This window comes from Hemicordylus capensis, chromosome 1 (assembly GCF_027244095.1).
Source record: "Hemicordylus capensis ecotype Gifberg chromosome 1, rHemCap1.1.pri, whole genome shotgun sequence".
NCBI lineage: Eukaryota > Metazoa > Chordata > Lepidosauria > Squamata > Cordylidae > Hemicordylus > Hemicordylus capensis.
Window position 1 is genome coordinate 455,786,747 of NC_069657.1, and position 17,930 is coordinate 455,804,676.

General features: G+C 50.7%; 1 protein-coding gene across 6 annotated transcripts in view; it reads right to left on the minus strand.

The window, feature by feature from the left end:
• Positions 1–17,930, minus strand: part of EFR3B (EFR3 homolog B) — a 148,344-nt gene that overhangs the window by 76,645 nt on the left and 53,769 nt on the right. The window contains exon 1 of one of the 6 annotated variants that reach the window (XM_053249681.1): positions 12,663–12,685. The exons of the other annotated variants lie outside the window; for them this stretch is intronic. Within the exon in view, the coding sequence (XP_053105656.1) occupies positions 12,663–12,675 (13 nt within the window). The 5' untranslated portion in view covers positions 12,676–12,685. Of the gene's footprint in view, positions 1–12,662; positions 12,686–17,930 lie in introns of those variants that run through there. 6 annotated transcript variants of the gene reach the window in all.

The following is a 17,930-nucleotide window of genomic DNA, read 5'->3' on the forward strand; positions in this document are numbered from 1 at the left end:
GTCATTTTGTGTTTCTTTTTGGATTGTGAGCCCTTTGGGGACAGGGAGCCATTTTATTTATATCTCTGTAAATCACTATGGGAGCGTTTGTTGAAAAGCAGCATATAAATATTCATAGTGATATTAAAAATATTCATAAATATTCATCCAGTCAGCACCTGGATGGGAGATGGATTGTAAGCCCCTGTGTGCATAGCCAGGAATTCCAAGTCAGAAAGCAAAACCACAGAGAGCCTCGGGACTGACAGACGGGAACACTCCTTCCCAGGAAGACAATTAATGCGTGCAATTCCCTGACTTTTAACAAGGGTTAGGAGAGTCCAGGGCAGACAGGCATTGGGAGACTTAGTCACCCAGCCCTTCCTAAGAGACTGCAATGCCCCAGCAGGCTCCACTTGATGTATTGGGGTAGCCTTGACCCAATAGGGGAGGTTCGTTCCTGGGCAGATGGAGTCCAATAATCAGCCCAGACGAGAGGACTTACTATCAAAGCTTTATTTACTCTTAAGTAGTAAAGGTGCTGCTCGACTAATGTCAAAGAGCAGGACACAGGACCATTACAGAAGGCAACACATTTATAGTCAAAAGTATTCTTCAAAATGCAGCTGCATAGCAATCTCATCATCATGACTGGCCAAGGTTAGGGAATGTGTGCAGACTGCAGACTGTTCGTTCCAGCCTTATCTTTCAGCACTAGTGGGTTACCTTGACTGTAAGGAAGGTTTGCCATACATCACACCCACTGGGGCTGGGCATGATGTGAGCTGCAGTGCCGTCCCGCATCCTCTGGGAATCCAAGCTGGAGAAGCCCTGGACTAGCCTGATCTCTGCTGGCTGGGAAGGACACTGCAGCCCTCAGCCCAGCATGAGGACCATCCACTCATGAATAACTGCAGACTACTATATCGGGCAGGAAGATGCTGAAAGGCATCATCTCATACTACACAGGAACACAGGAAGCTGCCATATACTGAGTCAGACCCTTGGTTTATCGAGCTCAGTATAGTCTCTACAGACTGGCAGCGGCTTCTCCAAGGTTGCAGGCAGGAATCTCTCTCTCAGCCCTATCTTGGAGAAACCAGGGAGGGGAGGCAATGGTCAACCCCTCCTGGATTCTACCAAAAGAAAACCACAGGGCTCTGTGGGGGCCAGGAGTCACAATCGACTTGACGGCACACTTGACCTTACTATATTGGGCAGCCACCTAATGGCGCAGCAGGGACGTAACTTGCCTAGGGAGCCAGAGGTTGCTGGTTCGAATGTCCATTGGTGTGTTTCCCAGACTATGGGGAACTCCTCTATCGGGCAGCAGCGATTTAGCAAGGTGCTGAAAGGCATCATCTCATACTGTGCGGGAGATGGCAATGGTCAACCCCTCCTGTATTCTACCAAAGACAACCACAGGGCTCTGTGGGTGCCAGGAGTCGACACCGACTCAACAGCAAACTTTACCTTCTATATATACACCTCAATGGTATATAGGGTTATTTGGGAGCAGACACAGAGCCCTTTCCTTCTCCCTATTCTGACAGAGAGGAGATAATCGCTCCATGCAAAAAAAGAACAAACATCAAGGCAATGCATCCCTTTCCCGCTGTTTTGGAGCAGTCTTGCCAGACGGCTCATTCCCCTCTGCTGCCAGCAGCACATCATAGTCTCTTAGAGAGACCTGGAACTACAACTCTCAGCTCAGGCTGCTGAATTAGGGAGAGATTCGTTTCCATAGTTATGGCTGAAACCACCGCTGGGAAAAGAAGAACCGGTACCCAAGAGAGTCTCGCTGTCTCAGCAAGCAGTTCCGTCCCCTTGCAGTGCATAAGTCACGTTTTCTCTTTGCTTCCTCCAACCACTCAGCCTGCAGAGCAAGATAAGGCTGAAACCTCAGGAATATGCAGCAGCGGGGGGGCGGGGGGGGAATATCTATTCAAAAGCTTTATGGTAGCAACATAAAGATGCAAAGAAGTTAACATGCACAACAGAGATGTAGGGTTGAAAGTCTTCCAGAAAATTTCCAGAGACTTGTATTTCCATGGAAAAATGTCCATTTCTAAATATGCATTGTTTCGTAAAATTCATTAACAAACAATTAATGGATGCCAATGCAAAATGAGGCAAGCTGGGCAATTTCAAAGTTGTAATTAAGGGTTTTCAGGCGATTATCCCTAGGAAGTATGCAAGAGTACAGACGCGTTTTTACTGGAATACTTAATGAATCAAGAAAAATCATTTCTTTCCACATAAAGCTCTGAATGCATTTCAGAACAACATTTAAACCACATTATGCATCTTTATTGATTTCCCCCCTGCAATCAAATATTTCAGTTCAGCATTTTGGATACTTGAAAAGCTTTGAGATATAGTATGGGAAGTCAATACATTAAAAAACAAACGAACCCCACTAGATATATAGGTCAAATAACAGACCAAATCTATTTAGAACAAACAACTACTACAAATATTTATATACCACCTTGCAACAAAAGTTTCCAAAGCGGGTCACATAGAGAAATAACAAATAAATAAGAAGATGGCTCCCGGTCCCCAAAGGGCTCACAATCTAAAAAGAAACCTAAGATAGATATCAGCAACAATCACTGGAGGGATGCTGTGCTGGGGTGGATAGGGCCAGTTGCTCTCCTCCTGTTTATAAAGAGAATCACCACTTTAAAAAAAGGTGTCCCTTTGCCCAGTTAGCAGGGGAAACTGCATAGGAAGTTTTTCTAGAAGCAAGTTTTATGCACATGAGTGAGGGAGTGGGGATCTAGAAATTTTCCAGCTTCACATTTTCCAGAAAACCCACATCTCTGATGCACAATGATGTGCCCAGCAGAGTCACCCTCCTTTCTTTTCTCTTTTATGGTCAACCTTATTTAGAGCTGCGGTGGATACCCTCTGCTGTTGAGCCACATAACAGCCAGCTGGGATGGTTATCACAAACAATTCATAATCATTGCCTGCTGTGGGAAGTGTGAAATTGACTAGACCAAATTAAGCAGCAGCTGGTCTAGCCAATGTCACACCCCAGGGAAACAGCATTTTCCGTAGAGCAACACCTCCTCATTCTTTCAGGCTTCTTTTAAAAAGTGAGGACAAGAAGTAGGTTCAGCCTCACCCATTGGTGGCAACTGGGCTCTCATTGTGTTAGAGATTCGACTGTAACATGAATCTTTTCATTCTCTTGCTTCATTGCTCTTATTTAGATAGGCTAACATTTTTGTTGAGGGTTTTTAGCCTACTTTCCTTAAGGAAAGTACACTTCTGAGATCACCCAGCTTTTAGGGATGTGCATGAACCAGCATTCAGATGGTTCGGTGGCAGGGGGGTGTTATCATTAAGGAGCAGAGACGGTGCCCATCCCCCCAACTCGTGCGTTTCCCCCACTGGCACCGGCACCAGAACCACTGGCTCGGGGCTGCTGTGTACCTCCTTGCAGCTCCGGTCAGCGCCATACTGGAAGTGGCTGGTGTGCATGCGTGACGTGTGCACATGCACCAGCCACTTCTGGTACGACACTGACCGTGGCTGCAAGGAGGTATGCAGCAGCCCCCCATGCCAATGGTTTTGGTGACAGCACTGGCAGGGGAAATCTGCAGTGAGGAATGGGCACCGTCCCTACTCCTTAAAGGTAATACCCACCCATCCTGGCAAAACCATCCAAACGCCAGACCTGCTAACCAGTTTGGGTGTCAGTGCACATCCCTACCAGCTCTTAGTGTACGTGGGTGCATGCCAATGTCTGTGCCTCTCCCTATCAACTCTGTGATAGATGTCTGCATGCACAATGTCTGTGCCTCTCCCTATCAACTTCACAATAGGATATTCCCCTTAGGGAATGGGGCCGCACCTACATGCTTGCATGCAGAAGGCTCCAAGTTCCTTCCCTGGCAGCATCTCCAAGATAGGGCTGAGAGAGACTCTTCCCTGCAACTTTGGAGCAGCCGCTGCCAGTCTGTGTAGACGATACCGATCTAGGTGGACCAGGAGTCTGATTCAGTATCAGGCCGCTTCCTGTGTTCCTAACTGTGTCCCCTTTCAACCCCTCAGTTGTGCTAACTTTCAACTGGAGGATCAGAGTCAGAACTAAGTGCTGAAATCAACTGAAAATCAATGGGCTTAAGCATGTTGATCTTTGAGTTGTGGCCTCTGGGTTTTGCTGTTGTTCATTATCTTTTGCAAAACTGACTGGAAGAACTACAGCCGTTTCCTTCTTTGGCCGCCCCACCCCCTTCACCTTCCTCCAAAGACAGCGATCGATTCCTCCCCTTCAGTACAAAATGCCCTTTAATCCAACTTCTTAATGAATTCTTGGTTTCTATTCACACTGCTTATGATCTCTTAAAGCCGGTTTAATATGCTTGTTATCTCGGATTCCTGCCTAATTTGAATTTATCCCATTTCTAATTTGACTACATGATCTACCTTCTACAGGGCTACGCCACTTCTAGTCCGAACACGCTGCTTCAACACGAGGATGGCTGTAGCGTTGGGCTAGATTACTAGCCTGATCCCATGCATGTTAGCTCAGAAAGAAGTCCCACCAATCCAGTGGGAATTACACCCAGGTAAAGCCCCAGTCCTTTGAATGCTCAAGGCCCAAACTAGATGAGACATTAAGGATGCTTCTGGGCCCTCCAAGTTTGGGCTTTGTGGTTGGTGCAATGGCAGCTGGGTATTGCAGGGGGGACCTGATGAAGACTGAGGCCACACCACGGTGCTTTCCAGATTAGAACCTGCAACGGGGTTACGACGTATCTCTGAAGTGTGCTTCCACACTTCCTGTGTTGTGGCACCGAAGTCCCTGTGCTGACAGCAGGGTGCCGTTCAGATTTCCAGTGCCTTGTTTCGAATTTAATCGCTGCAATGTAGTGCTATGACGTCATATATCTGGCGTAAAAATGTTGCTGTTTGGGGGGGTTGTTCGTTTCCGTGAGACTGCTCCCCCTGCTGTTTACGTTTTGACTGCAATTTGCCTGAATGGAAGCATTTTGCTTCTGTTGAGCAGCCAAACTGGAAAGCGCCCAGAAGGAAAGGGTTAGTTAAAGCCTCCCTCTCTACCTGGCCCCGATTCTGATTGTACTCCCTCCACATCTACTAACATATAACCCTCCAATCCCCCAAAAACACATGCAGTGGCCAAGTTACACAATTAAAGCCACATCTCGAGAGCAGTACTATAAAGGGGCTTCCCTAAAGGAAGCAGGATTGATTGATCGATTGATTGATATACCACCCTTCCAAAATGGCTCAGGGCGGTTGAACAAGCGAAATGCCTTAGAGTCCCTCATTCAAAGGCCTTTCATTCCATTTTCCAGCCGATTTCCGTGCCTCTCTTCCTGTAAATAAGGGGAGGTGTGAAAGCGCATGCTGCCCAGTTAATCTGTGACTTGGTTTTCAGTTGATTGGTATATATTAATCTAAAAGAATGATTAGAAGGTGGCAACCACAGTAGGAACATAGGAAACTGCCATATACTGAGCCAGACCATTGGTCTATCTAGCTCAGTATTGTCTTCACAGACTGGCAGCGGCTTCTCCAAGGTTGCAGGCAGGGATCTCTCTCAGCCACCTCATAACCTTGTGGGTTTCCAAATCCTTGTGTGTAAATCTTTGTAGATATATCATGTACAAACAACCACTTTGTATATAATTGTGCTTTGGAAACGTACTGTATGCTTTGGTAGTTTGTTAGTTCAATAAAAAAATCTTGTCCTATCTTGGAGAAGCCAGGGAGGGAACTTGAAACCTTCTTGCTCTTCCCAGAGCGGCTTCATCCCCTGAGGGGAATATCTTGCAGTGCTCACACTTCTGGGCTCCCATTCATATGCAACCAGGGCAGACCCTACTTAGCTATTGAGGACAAGTCATGCTTGCTACCACAAGACCAGCTCTCCTCTCCTGTCTTTTTGTTTTGTTTTTAATGAAAGAAAAGGCTTTCAGAGAAGTTGGAAATTAGTAGATGAAGAAAGAGATGCCTCCACCTGCTGATTCTCCTCTCCAAAGGCTCCTATATCCCCTACATCTTTGCCAGGATAACCTGTATTCCCATCTTTACTGACCCTGGTTGAAACTGCAAGAAACCTCGCACTGTGCTCTCTGCACACATGCACCCTTACAGCACATGCACACACACACACACACACACACACACACACACACACACACACACACACGGGTGCCCCAACTGCACAATTTGTTGAGGTTTGTGATTATTTAGCAAAGCATCAAGGAAGCTACTGTTCCAGTTACAGAGTGCAGAGTTTAGATGTTGCTGCTATTAAAACCTATCCTATCTATCTGCTACATAATGAATAGGTGGTGTGGGGGGAGAGAGAAAAATGTTTCCATCTTCTCTCTAGGAGGAAAGGAAGGGATTCTGACTCACTACAGGAAACCCCTGAGGAGTCAAAGCAGGGATGATAGGTTAGAGGTAAAGCAGGGCAGGTCAGGAGACCCTCACTCACTACCTCTGCTCCCAATGGCCCTAGTGGTCATTAGGATAGTTGGTGCAAAAGGTTGATGCACTGGAACTCCATCTCCAACATAATTGTTACCACCTTGGATGCTGCTTAATGGGTGTCCCCCACAATGTTGCCCTCCAATGTATGAGGGACAACTCTGGCTCCCTTCCAAAGCCCCAGAAGATGCTGAAGAACAACAGCTTGTGCCTCCTAGGCAGCCTTCTTAATCCCTTGTGGTGTGTTGCTCAAGATACTAATGGGCTACCCCTCCTCTCAGAACTGCTGTGCCCCACCCATTAGCTCCGACCCTCTGGTAATCCCTTCCTAATTTCAGACACTTGCCCCAGCTCTGCAGGTCTCCGGAGAGCACACCCAACAGCCCAGAGATCCAAACCAGCAGAAACAGCACACTTTCAGCCTCGCTGCCTAAAACCTTTTGTAAGGAGGTGAATTTTTTAAAGCTTGTGAACAGCCAGGAACAAGGCAGCAGAACAGATCTCTTCCAAGAAGGCACTCCATAGTCTGGGGGTAGCCATGAAAAAGGCCCCATCACACATGCAAGACAATTGTGCCTTAGCAGTTATAAGCATGAGGAGCAGGGTCCACCCAGAAGATTCTCCAGCCTCAGAGGCAGGATGCCTCTGAGTACCAGTTGCAGGGGAGTAACAGCAGGAGGGAGGGCATTCCCCTTTCAACTCCTGCCTGTGGGCTTCCAGCGGCATGTGGTGGGCCACTGTGCGAAACAGGATGCTGGACTAGATGGGCCTCCTTGGGCCTGATCCAGCAGGGCTGCTCTTATGTTCTTATTCAGGTGGGAGGAAACAATCCCCAAATTATCTGGGTCCCAAACCACTTGAAGCGTTAAAAGGTGACCATCAGCACCTTCAATTAAATGTTTTATTATGGCCAATTGACCAGCAAGAGAAGGGGGGGGGGAAACAACATTCAGATCAGAAATGACTAGAATTGCAGCTCCAATTATTCAGCTAAAATGCCATCAGCACCTGGAGTTGAACCCAGAAGCACATTAGTAGCCAGTGCAGCTCCTTCAGAACCGGGGCCACATCACCATGGCGCGCACAGCCCCTGCTAAGACTGGCTGCCGCATTCGGCCACAGCTCCCAAATGCCTTTCAGGGGCACGGAGAGCATGTTGCAAGAATCCAACCAGGAGTAACCAACCCACGAGGAGGAGTAACCAGGCTGGCGTTCTCCTCCCAGAAGGGCTGCAGCTGGCTCACCATTCAAAGGTGTGCAGAGGCACCCCTGGCCACCTCAGTCACCCATTTGCCAGAAGCCATGCTGGAGATAGGTCCCCCCCCCGACAACACCCCTGCTCTTGCAGGGCAAGTACAGCCCCACCCACAGCTGTCCATGCCCCCCCGCCACCCTCTCCGACCAGCCCCTCGCCACAGCTGCCATGCCATGGCCCCCCCCCAATCCCTCTTCTGGGCAAAGGAATTTGGGCTGGGGGTCATCATTTGGGTCTGAAGCTGAGCTTGCAGCAAACATCTCCCCCACCTCCCTGGCAGGCGGCAGGCTCCTTTTCACGCCCCAACCCCCTGTGGCAGCCCAGATTTATGCCACCTTGGAAAGACACAGCAGGGCCTCCGTTCTGCCCCTCTCTGCTCCCGGGTGGCAGCCAACGGCATCCCTGCAGGGCCAAGCCACAGATGAGAACTGCTGACATGTGCCAGACTCACTCCGGGAGAGGGTGCGATGGCAGAGTGTCTTCATTCCTTCATCCCCAGGAGAACCTCCCCCCCCCCCAAAGAAAAGGTTGGGAGTTGGGGGGGAGGGGAGAGGAGGTGTGGGATCTGACTTGGCATCTTGCCAGCATCCAGCAGGCTGCCAGCAATTTGCATAATGAGGTTTTGCTTTGATCTCATTCCTGCCATGTTCAACACTCTTTGCAAACATTAACTAATTAATCCCCCTCCCCTGTAAGCTTAAGCTAACCACCAACCTCTTTTTTAAAGTGGCAGGGGGGCGGGGGGGGGGACAATGGGTAAAAACCAATAAACTGCGGATGAAGCTTGTTCAACACCACTCGCAGATCCATCACTGGCAAGCACTGCTTTGCTGGATCAGCCCAAGAGACAGCCGGGCCAATATTTCAGCTCCACCAGCAGCCTTGCCCAGCATCTGGTATACGGAGGTATACTGCATCTGAATAGAAAAGCTCCATTCAGCGGTTTCCCCTAGTAACCATCGATAGCCCTGTCCTCCATGAATTTGTCTAGTCCTCCTTTGATGCCACCTAAACTCACTGGTCATCACCACATCTTGTGGCAGCGAGTTCCACAAATCAGTTCTACATTGTGTGAAGGAGGATCTTTTTGTCTGTTTCTGCGAAATACTCTGACCATCAATTTCACTGGAGTTCTAGTACGTGGGAAGTTGCCTTATACAGAGTCAGGCTCTTGATCCGTCCAACTCAGCAGCGTCTACCCTGACTGGCAGAAGTTCTCCAGGGCTAGAGGCACCATTCCCTCTAAGGCGTATGAAGGCACTCACAAGTTTTCTGATGTCTGCTCAGTTCATTTTACATCCCACTCAGGATGAACCAGGAAGGCCCCACTCTGAATGCAGGTCCACACACAATGCCTTGGTACTGCTGCCCAGAACAAAACTCATTGCACACAGAGATGGAAAAATTAGGCGGGGGGGGGGAGCCACTGGCTTCAGGCAGGATTCTTTCCCAGCCCTACCTGCAGATGCTGCCAGGGATCGAACCCGAGACTTTCTGGTGCTCTGCCACTGAACTCTGGTGAAAAGCCTTCCTTCTACCCGCTTTCTCCATGCCATGCATAGTTTTATACACCCCTCTCTTGGCCTCCTTCTCCTTTGCTCTGAAGAGCCTCAATTGTTTGAACATCCAAAAGAGTTTTATACCAGTGCTGCATCAGAGACCAAATCGATGGCTCATCGAATGCCTCGGCCGCTGTGAACACCATGATCACGCAAGAGCCACTGGCATGCAAGAGAATGTGTGATCTGGCAAAGAGCAGGCTGGCAAGCAACGTCCACAACGAGCAGGGGGGCAGCAAAGCCAAAAGGTCCACAGCTCATAACCCAGAGGGAGTGAGGCCACGAAAGGGGATCTTTCTCATGCAACGGGCCATCGCTCTGAATGTTCTGCTGCCTGCAACATGGAGGAGACTCTCTGTGCCAGAGGAGAGCATCCAAGCCAAGCCGTCAACACACAGAGATCATTCTGTGCCATCAGACTGAACCCTTCTTATCTCAGGTTGGATAACCAGCTACACAGCAGATTACTTCCACGTAAGAAAAATCCAGCTGGATCAGACCAAGGGGGATCAGGCTGGCAGTGTCAAGTCCCCAGCAGTGGCCGCCCTCCAGGAAGCCCACAAGAAGCATGAGGAAACCATTCCTGTCCCCATGCCCCACATTGGGTATCACAGGGTAGACTGCTCCAGAACCTGAAGGCTCCATTTCCCTGCCCTCCACCCTCCTAATCCTCTTCTAAAGCCATCAAAGCCATGCCCTTGCCATATCTGGCGGCACCAAATCCCACAAGTCATTTGCACAGATAGATAGGTATTCCCTTTTGTCCATTCTTGTCCCATTTGGAATGTACAAAAATGGCACTGTCCAAACTGGCTAGAGAGCCGTCACAGAGGCCAAAATGGGAAGCTGCCACTGCAAGTATTGCCTGCTATGAGCTCCCAGCGGGCCATGGACAAGCCACTCTCCCTGTCGGCCTCTCCGCCTCCATGGCCAATATTGGGAGTGGGACATCTGACTTGCCCCCAAGGGCTGTTATAAGGAGTACTAAAAGTGTGTGTGAAGCACTTTGGACACTTCTAAAAGCAGAGTATAAAGGCAGCACACGACCGAAAGTCAGGAGTGTGCCCAGCTCGCCTCTTATCCTGGGCGCTTTCCAGATGGCATGCTATCACAGTGTCACAACGGGTCCCTGAAGTGTGCTTCCATATTGCCTGCGTTTTGACATCGCAGCCCCTGCATTGTAAGGAAGGTGCCGTTCATATTTCCAACGCCTTCTTTTGGATTTTATCTGTGTGTTATAGTGCTACGACATTGCAAGTCCATTGCAAAATATAGCTGTATTTGCCTGTTGTAGGAGGCTTGACGCCTTACAACAGATCTCTAATGTGGTTTGAATTCGGAGTCACAAAACATTGCAGATTATACCACTTTTCGTGGTGTGAGGCTCACCATCTGGAAAGCACCCTGCTGGCAGCGTCTCTCACATCCACACCAGGCAAAAACAACAGGAACCAAACCATTCCAGAGCTCTCTGCACATCAGCAGCAGAGGGCTCAGGGCCTAACATGGGACAAGACATCACATGGTTCAGACATGACAGGGAATCGAGGTTAAATTTCTGTTCCATGCACCGACACCAAGCCCTAGGAGTGTTCACTCCCCCACCCCAATCATTTGCAACTAAGAAGAATCCAGTTGTGATGAGAAACAAACTAAGACTTGCCACAATGTCTCTCACATACACTAGGACCAGGGGTCATCCCATGAAATTGATTGCCAGGAAATTTAGGACCAGCAAACAGAAGTACTTTTTCACACAATGCATAATCCGCTTGTGGAATTCTCTGCCACAAGATGTGGTGACAGCCAACAACCTGGATGGCTTTAAGAGGGGTTTGGATAACTTCATGGAGGAGAGGTCTATCGACGGCTACTAGTCGGAGGGCTGTAGGCCACCTCCAGCCTCAGGGGCGGGGTGCCTCTGGGTACCTGTTGCAGGGGAGTAACAGCAGGAGGGAGGGCATGCCCTCAACTCCTGCCTGTGGCTTCCAGCAGCATCTTGTGGGCCACTGTGTGAAACAGGATGCTGGACTAGATGGGCTTCCTTGGGCCTGATCCAGCAGGGCTGTTCTTATATAATGTCCAAAATGACCAATTTTGGTTTATTTTGAATAACTGATTGAAATAAACACAGATCTGAAACCCCCTTCCAGCCTTGGGTTCTGCTCTTGATTTATTTCAAGCACTTTGATTAGAACAGGGGTTCTCAGACCAGGATCCCCAGATGTTGTTGGACTACAACTCCCATCATCCCCTGCAATGGCCTTTGGCCATGTATGTTTGGCCCCAGTTGATTACAAATGCCAAAGGCCATTGCTGCAGAAGATGGGAGTTGTAGTCCAACAACATCTGGAGACCCCAGTTTGAGAAGCCCTGGATTAGAATAAACCAAGACTGGTAGTTTCTGACATTGGAAGTGATCTTGGTTCATTTCTAACCACAGTCAGAAGTCATATTCTTCCAGCTGGTACACGGGCTGCGGTGGTGGTTGGGGGGAGGGAGTGCATATTTTCAAAACCTGGAAACATCACACAAAACTGAGATTCAGCCTTATTCCCCGTGACGTTTGAATCCACTCAAGGTGAACCAGCCAGTTCCAAGTGGCTGGTTCTGCAGAGACTATGGTTGGGCCCTGGACCACTCAAGAAGAAAAACTGGGTCACGGATCTGGTCAAATGTTGCCAAAGAGATATTTCTAAAGCATTCGTTTTACAGCAAACCCCCCCCCAACCAAAAGTCAAACCAGTTGTTAAGACACGTGCTAATTACGACAACTACATTAGTTAGTTAAATGTAGTCAGTGATTAAGCTCGGTAGGTTTCTCTAAGAAGCAAATGATGAACAGGTCTTTTGAGGGGCTTTTATACAGAACAGCAGGAGCCGCCAGCCTACGGATGCAAAGAAACAAAACCAGAAACAAAACACAAAGTAACACTGCCAAACAAAAGTCCCCTTTTAAAGACAGTTGTGCCAAATCAGCAACATGGACTATTCGCCCCGTCCGGAGGTGACCCATGTGCTAACCCTGACGGCAGCGATAGAGATCCGGGCCGTGGGGCAAAAATCACAGCAGTATCCCAATGCAGGTCCCATGCATTTCAGTGGGGCTTGCGCAGGGACACCTCCCTTCTCCAGTGGGGTGAAAGAGTGCCATTTGGGGTCTCCCAGGGCTGGCACACTGAGGTGTCTTTTCTCCTAAGGGAGGCATTTCCTTCCTCCGGCAAGCTCAGCAGCAGCCCAGCACAGCAAGCCACAGTTGGGAGACTCTTCTGAATGCCCCCACCGCCGGGAAGAGTTTAACAAAGAAGACGTCTATGTGACCCCAGAGAGAGAGGGAGAGGGAGGGAGAGAGCAGACAGATCAGCCCCCCTCCTGCCCCCCACGGCCCCACATACTTGCGGCCTCCATCTGCTGCGACAGGATCATGAAGCTGGCGAGAGCCAAAGTCCCGTCCTTTGTCTCCGTGACAAAGAGTTAAATCAACTCGAGGAAGCTGCCGTCAGCAAGCCCTGCCCAGACCAAGCCTGTGAGACGCTGTACCAAGGACCGCTGGACCGGGGCAACCTCGGCAGGCCTGGCAGGACGAGGAGTCTCTCTTCCTCCGCCGCGGGTGCCCTGCCCCTGAACAGCGGCTTCTCTGCTGGGACGGGCACCCAGGGAGGCCGCCCAGAAGCTGGCTGCCCGGCAGGGGCCTCCGGGCACACGACGGCAGTCCCACCAGGCCTCATGAAGAGCCGGCTTGTTTTTCCTGGGGGCAGAGGGGAGCCTGCTCCTTCCTGCTTTCCCTGCAGAGCCTTGATTTCCTGCAGGCAGGCGGGAGAGCAGTTGTCCAGGGTCATTAATGCAGTTGCAGCTTCCTCTGCGGGGAGGGGAAAGTCTGAAGCTTTTAGTGAAGCCCTTTTTATGCGGCACAGAGAATTTCACAGCAGCATGCAAAGGAACAAAACAGACACAGGCCAACATAGCCCAGCAAGATCCGAGCCAGCAGGCACCCTCAGTCTCCAGAGGCCTTCTGAAGGAAGCTGGCCCGGCAGTGCTCCAAAGTAAGGGCCATGCATGCACACCCAGTGAAATGCAATGGCTTACACCAGCTGGAACCACCCTACATCCAAAGAGCATCCACAGTTGGAGCGTTAGGGGAGTGAAAGGGAGCCAAAGGAGAAGAAAAAGAGCCCAAGTTTCTTGCATATAAAAGGAGGGCCACTTGATCATGGAATCAGTGGCCAAGCAAATATCTCAGTAACAGCAATGATGACGACTGCAATTCCTGGCTTAAGGATAGAGAAAAGGGCAATTCAGAGCCCTTCCCTCTCTTTCATCCAAGCCACTCGGTTTGGGATTGATCCAGAAGATGCCACGTGCACAGGAGTGGACGTGGGTGCAGGATCCGAGAGTGGAATTACTGGCCGACATCCGGATAAACACAGCACACTTTCAGCAAAGGAGTCTCTCACACACACACACACACACACACACACACACACACACACACACACCCTCACAAGTCCCTAAGTTGCTTTCGGCTGGAATGCCACAGCTGCACTAGGCAGGATGTTGACCACGGTCTCCTGTGTGATTTACCAACCAAAGCTACAAGCCTCAGCTGCTCACTGCTGGAACACAAACAGAGATCCAGTGGACTCTCATGCCGCTCACCCAAAGCTGGACCTGAAAGTCGGGAGGCTCCCACTCTGCCCACACAGAACCCCCAAGTCTGTTCACTGCCTACTGAAAAGGAGGGTTCCAGCACAAAAAACGGCTCGTGCTGACGCTGCTGGAGTCCAGCCAACAACTCCCCCATGCCCAGGGAAACCAGCCCCACAGCGGTGAACACTGGTGCATCGCTCGTTGGGAACATCCTCCCACAAAGAGGTACCTCTGGCCAGGCGGCCCATCTTCCAGCCCCACGGGAGGCGGCTGCTGCTGCTGCTGCATGGATCTGGTGCGGAGATGGATGGATGAAAAGGGGAGGGCATCTCTGCCTCTGGAAGGAGAGCGGCTCTCCAGCATGCGCTCCTTCCCTTGCCAAGCGACGGAGACGGAGACGGAGAGTGCAGGTGCGAGAGGCTGCCTTGGCAAGCAGGGCTTCTGTGCCTGCTGGGAATTGGGCCAGGAGAGAAGCTGGCACCTCCCGAGGCTGGCCCATCCAGCAGCCAGGGATGTAAATAAAGGAAGAGCGTTTGCTGTGCTGGCAGGCAAGTTCTGCTGAGTCACAGGGGCACAAGTGAGGCTGCAGGATCCAGAGGGCAAGCAAGAGGGCAACGCAGGAGCCTCCAGGGTAGTGGCGCAAGTTGGGAGTAAGAGGACAAGAGACTGGCCTGCTGGCGGTTGGTCAGGATGGGTCTTTGGAGAAGACGACAACGGAGAGGACATGCTTGTCGAGACAGGAACAAGTGAGCTCCCTCTCCAGAGAATCTGGGGAGAGAAAAGCTCACCCATCATAGCTTCTTTCTCCTCCTCTTTTGCAGCGGAAGCTTCTTGCAAGGTGTGAAGGCACACATTCGGAGCAAGGTCCTTTGAGCCAGGCTAACAGGGTGACCTGTTCAGGAGAGGAGAGCTGGTCTTGTGGTAGCAAGCATGACTTGTCCCCATAGCTAAGCAGGGTCTGCCCTGGTTGCATATGAATGGGAGACTTGATGTGTGAGCACTGCAAGATATTCCCCTCAGGGGATGAAGCCACTCTGGGAAGAGCAGAAGGTTTCAAGTTTCCTCCCTGGCTTCTCCAAGATAGGGCTGAGAGAGATTCCTGCCTGCAACCTTGGAGAAGCTGCTGTCAGTCTGTGAAGACAATACTGAGCGAGATAGACCAATGGTCTGACTCAGTATACGGCAGTTTCCTATGTTCCTATGTTTCCTATGTTCCTATGACCTTGCCTGGCCCACGAGACCAGCATTTCAACTCATTTTGTGACCTGCCCGGAGCAGTACTGTACGGAAGGGTGGCGTACAAATATATTTTAGGCAAATCAAATGAATAAGTTTGGGGGTTCGGATTTGGTTTGGCTCCCTGCTCAAAAAACAAGAAGAAGCACCTCTACTGAGATTTTGGCAGCGTGCAAGTTTTGGTTGGTAGACTTTTCATTGAATATACGAAGCTGCCTTAGACCGACCCTTGAGCCACCGAGCTCAGGACTGGCACGGACTGCCAGCGGCTCTCCAGGGTTCAGGCAGGAGTCTTTCCCAGCCGAACCTGGAAATGCTGCCAGGGAAAGAACCTGGGACCTTCTGCATGAAAAGCAGGTGCTACAGCCTGAGCTAAGGCCTCTTCCCCAGATCTTATTTTAATAACACTTGTTAAGATGTATGACTGGGACGGACCATTTGCCTTTGGTCAATGGCTGCAGTGACAGCCTAGGAGGTCCAGGTCAGAGGGCTGTGTGTACGTGGCCACTCTCCAGAAGCAGAAAGGGGGCCACAGAATCCGGCTTCCCAAGCAGCTCAGTTTCTGCAAGTGATGCCCAGCTCATGAGACACAGTAAGCAGGTCTCCCCCAACCCAAAATTTCGCACTCGGTTCCTGTTCTGTGGGTGGACCTCCAAATCCCAGTTCCAGCAGATCCCACAAGCCTGAAGCCTGCCCAAGGCTGATCGATAGAGCACCTTCCCCTTCCCCAGGACATGCAAAACCAAAAGTTGTGCAAAGTTAGTAAACCGTGCAGACTACATGGGGCCAAACAAGAACAATTTATACAGACTTGGCTTTTTAGAGCAGAGGTTGGATGGAAGGCACTGGATCTGGTTTTCCAGTAAGCTCCCAGTACGTCATGCTGAGCCCTGGGCAAGACCCAGCGGCCACACAGGCCAGAAGAGGCCGCTGGGTTGGTGCCAGCACAAGGGCTGCAGCGGGGGGCCTTGGCGAAGCCCCCTCCGGAGGGAGGCTCTGGCTGAGCCCGCAGCTCAAGTCTCCGTGCTCAACCTGTAAGCACCACAGAGGCCGTGCAAAAACCATCAGAACAGACGTTTCAGAGCGAGGAAGTTGATCTAATCGAGGATAATTACAGTGATTCGTCCTTAACTGCTGCCACCCGGGATTGCAACCTTTATTTAGCCGCTTTGATGCCTGCATGAGCCATTACGGTATTATAATAAACACGCTAAATGCATTTTCATATTCTAAATGAGCCTCAGCAGCGCCATTTGGTGACAAAGCACAGCCGGCTGTTGACAAAACTGATCAGGAAGAGGAAAGTCCTTTGGGACCGCTCAGTGGTGAAGGTTTCCCTGGATTTGACCACTGGAGGCCATGGGGAGGGGGGGCAGGGAGGAGGAATGCCTATATAATCCCCCCCCCCCATTAGAGATTCCATGAAAGGAGAGCTGGTCTTGTGGTAGCAAGCATGAACTGTCCCCTTTGCTATGCAGGGTCTGCCCTGGAAATGTGTGAGCACTGCAGGATATTCCCTTGAGGGGATGGGGCCACTCTGGGAAGAACATTTCCATGCTTGCCGGCAGACAGTTCCAAGTCCCCGTCCCCCCCCCGGCAGCATCTCCAAGAAAGGGCTGAGAGAGACTCCTGCCTGCAACCTCGGAGAAGCCGCTGCCAGTCTGTGGAGACAATACTGAGCTAGAGGGACCAAGGGTCTGACTCAGTCTATGGCAGCTTCCTCTGTTCCTATCCCACACACAGGCAGAAACAGCACGCCCGGGAAGAAGAGGCTAGGCTGATCCTCAAACTAGTTGGGGGAAAGACAATTAATCCACCTCTCAGGTAGCAGCAGCAGCAGCTCATCTTAATAAGCCAAGGAGGCAGCTTAGGCTGCATCTCCCTCCCACCCTGCTCGAGAGCTGTGCTGCCTGCAGGCTGGCCATTCATCAGGGAGAGCTGCACGGGCTTAAAAATTGTGGAAAGTGCAGTAATGTAAGCAGAGGGGAAAAATTATCCTTTTCAGGGGGAGAGTCTTTCAAGGATCACCAGGTCTTTTAAAAGTGTGAGACATGAATGGAATCATCTTTAGGCACACAAATGTGCACACATGTATTCTCCTTGAAGAGCTTGCGTCCTTCAGGAGTCGCCTTTCGGCAGCCAGCTCCTCCACCCCCAGCCCACCTGCAAGATCACAGCAAGGAGAAGCTGCAGCAGCTCGAATGCAGCCACGAGACACAAAAGCTGCCCCGAGGACAACAGGAGCTTTCTATGAAAACCCTGAAGAAATGACCTTCTCTCAGCACACAAGGTGGTGGATTCACAGAACAGCCAAGAGCTATCGGGTACGCCAGGGCCTGGTGTCTGCAGAGGCTTTGCCCCCCTCTACCCCTTTCCACATATACCAGGGGTCCCCAAACTGGCCCCCAGATGATGCGGGACTACAACTCCCATCACCTCCCACCACAATGGGGAATGGATGATGGGCACTGTAGTTCAACACCCAAGTTTGAGAACCCCTGACACATGCCATTGTTAACCTGGTGTAGCCCCCCAGAAAGGATGGAGCAGCGCTCTGTCTTGACCCGATCAGCACGGAGGACTGCCCACGGCTTCAATGAGGCCAGCAACAGAGCGGGGGTGAGGCAGAAGGAGACAGCCCCCGGATAACGGAGAACCAGAGAGGAGAGCTGGTCTGGTGGTAGCAAGCAGGACTTGTCCCCTTAGCTAAGCAGGGTCCACCCTGGTTGCATATGAATGGGAGACTAGAAGTGTGAGCACTGCAAGATCTTCCCCTCAGG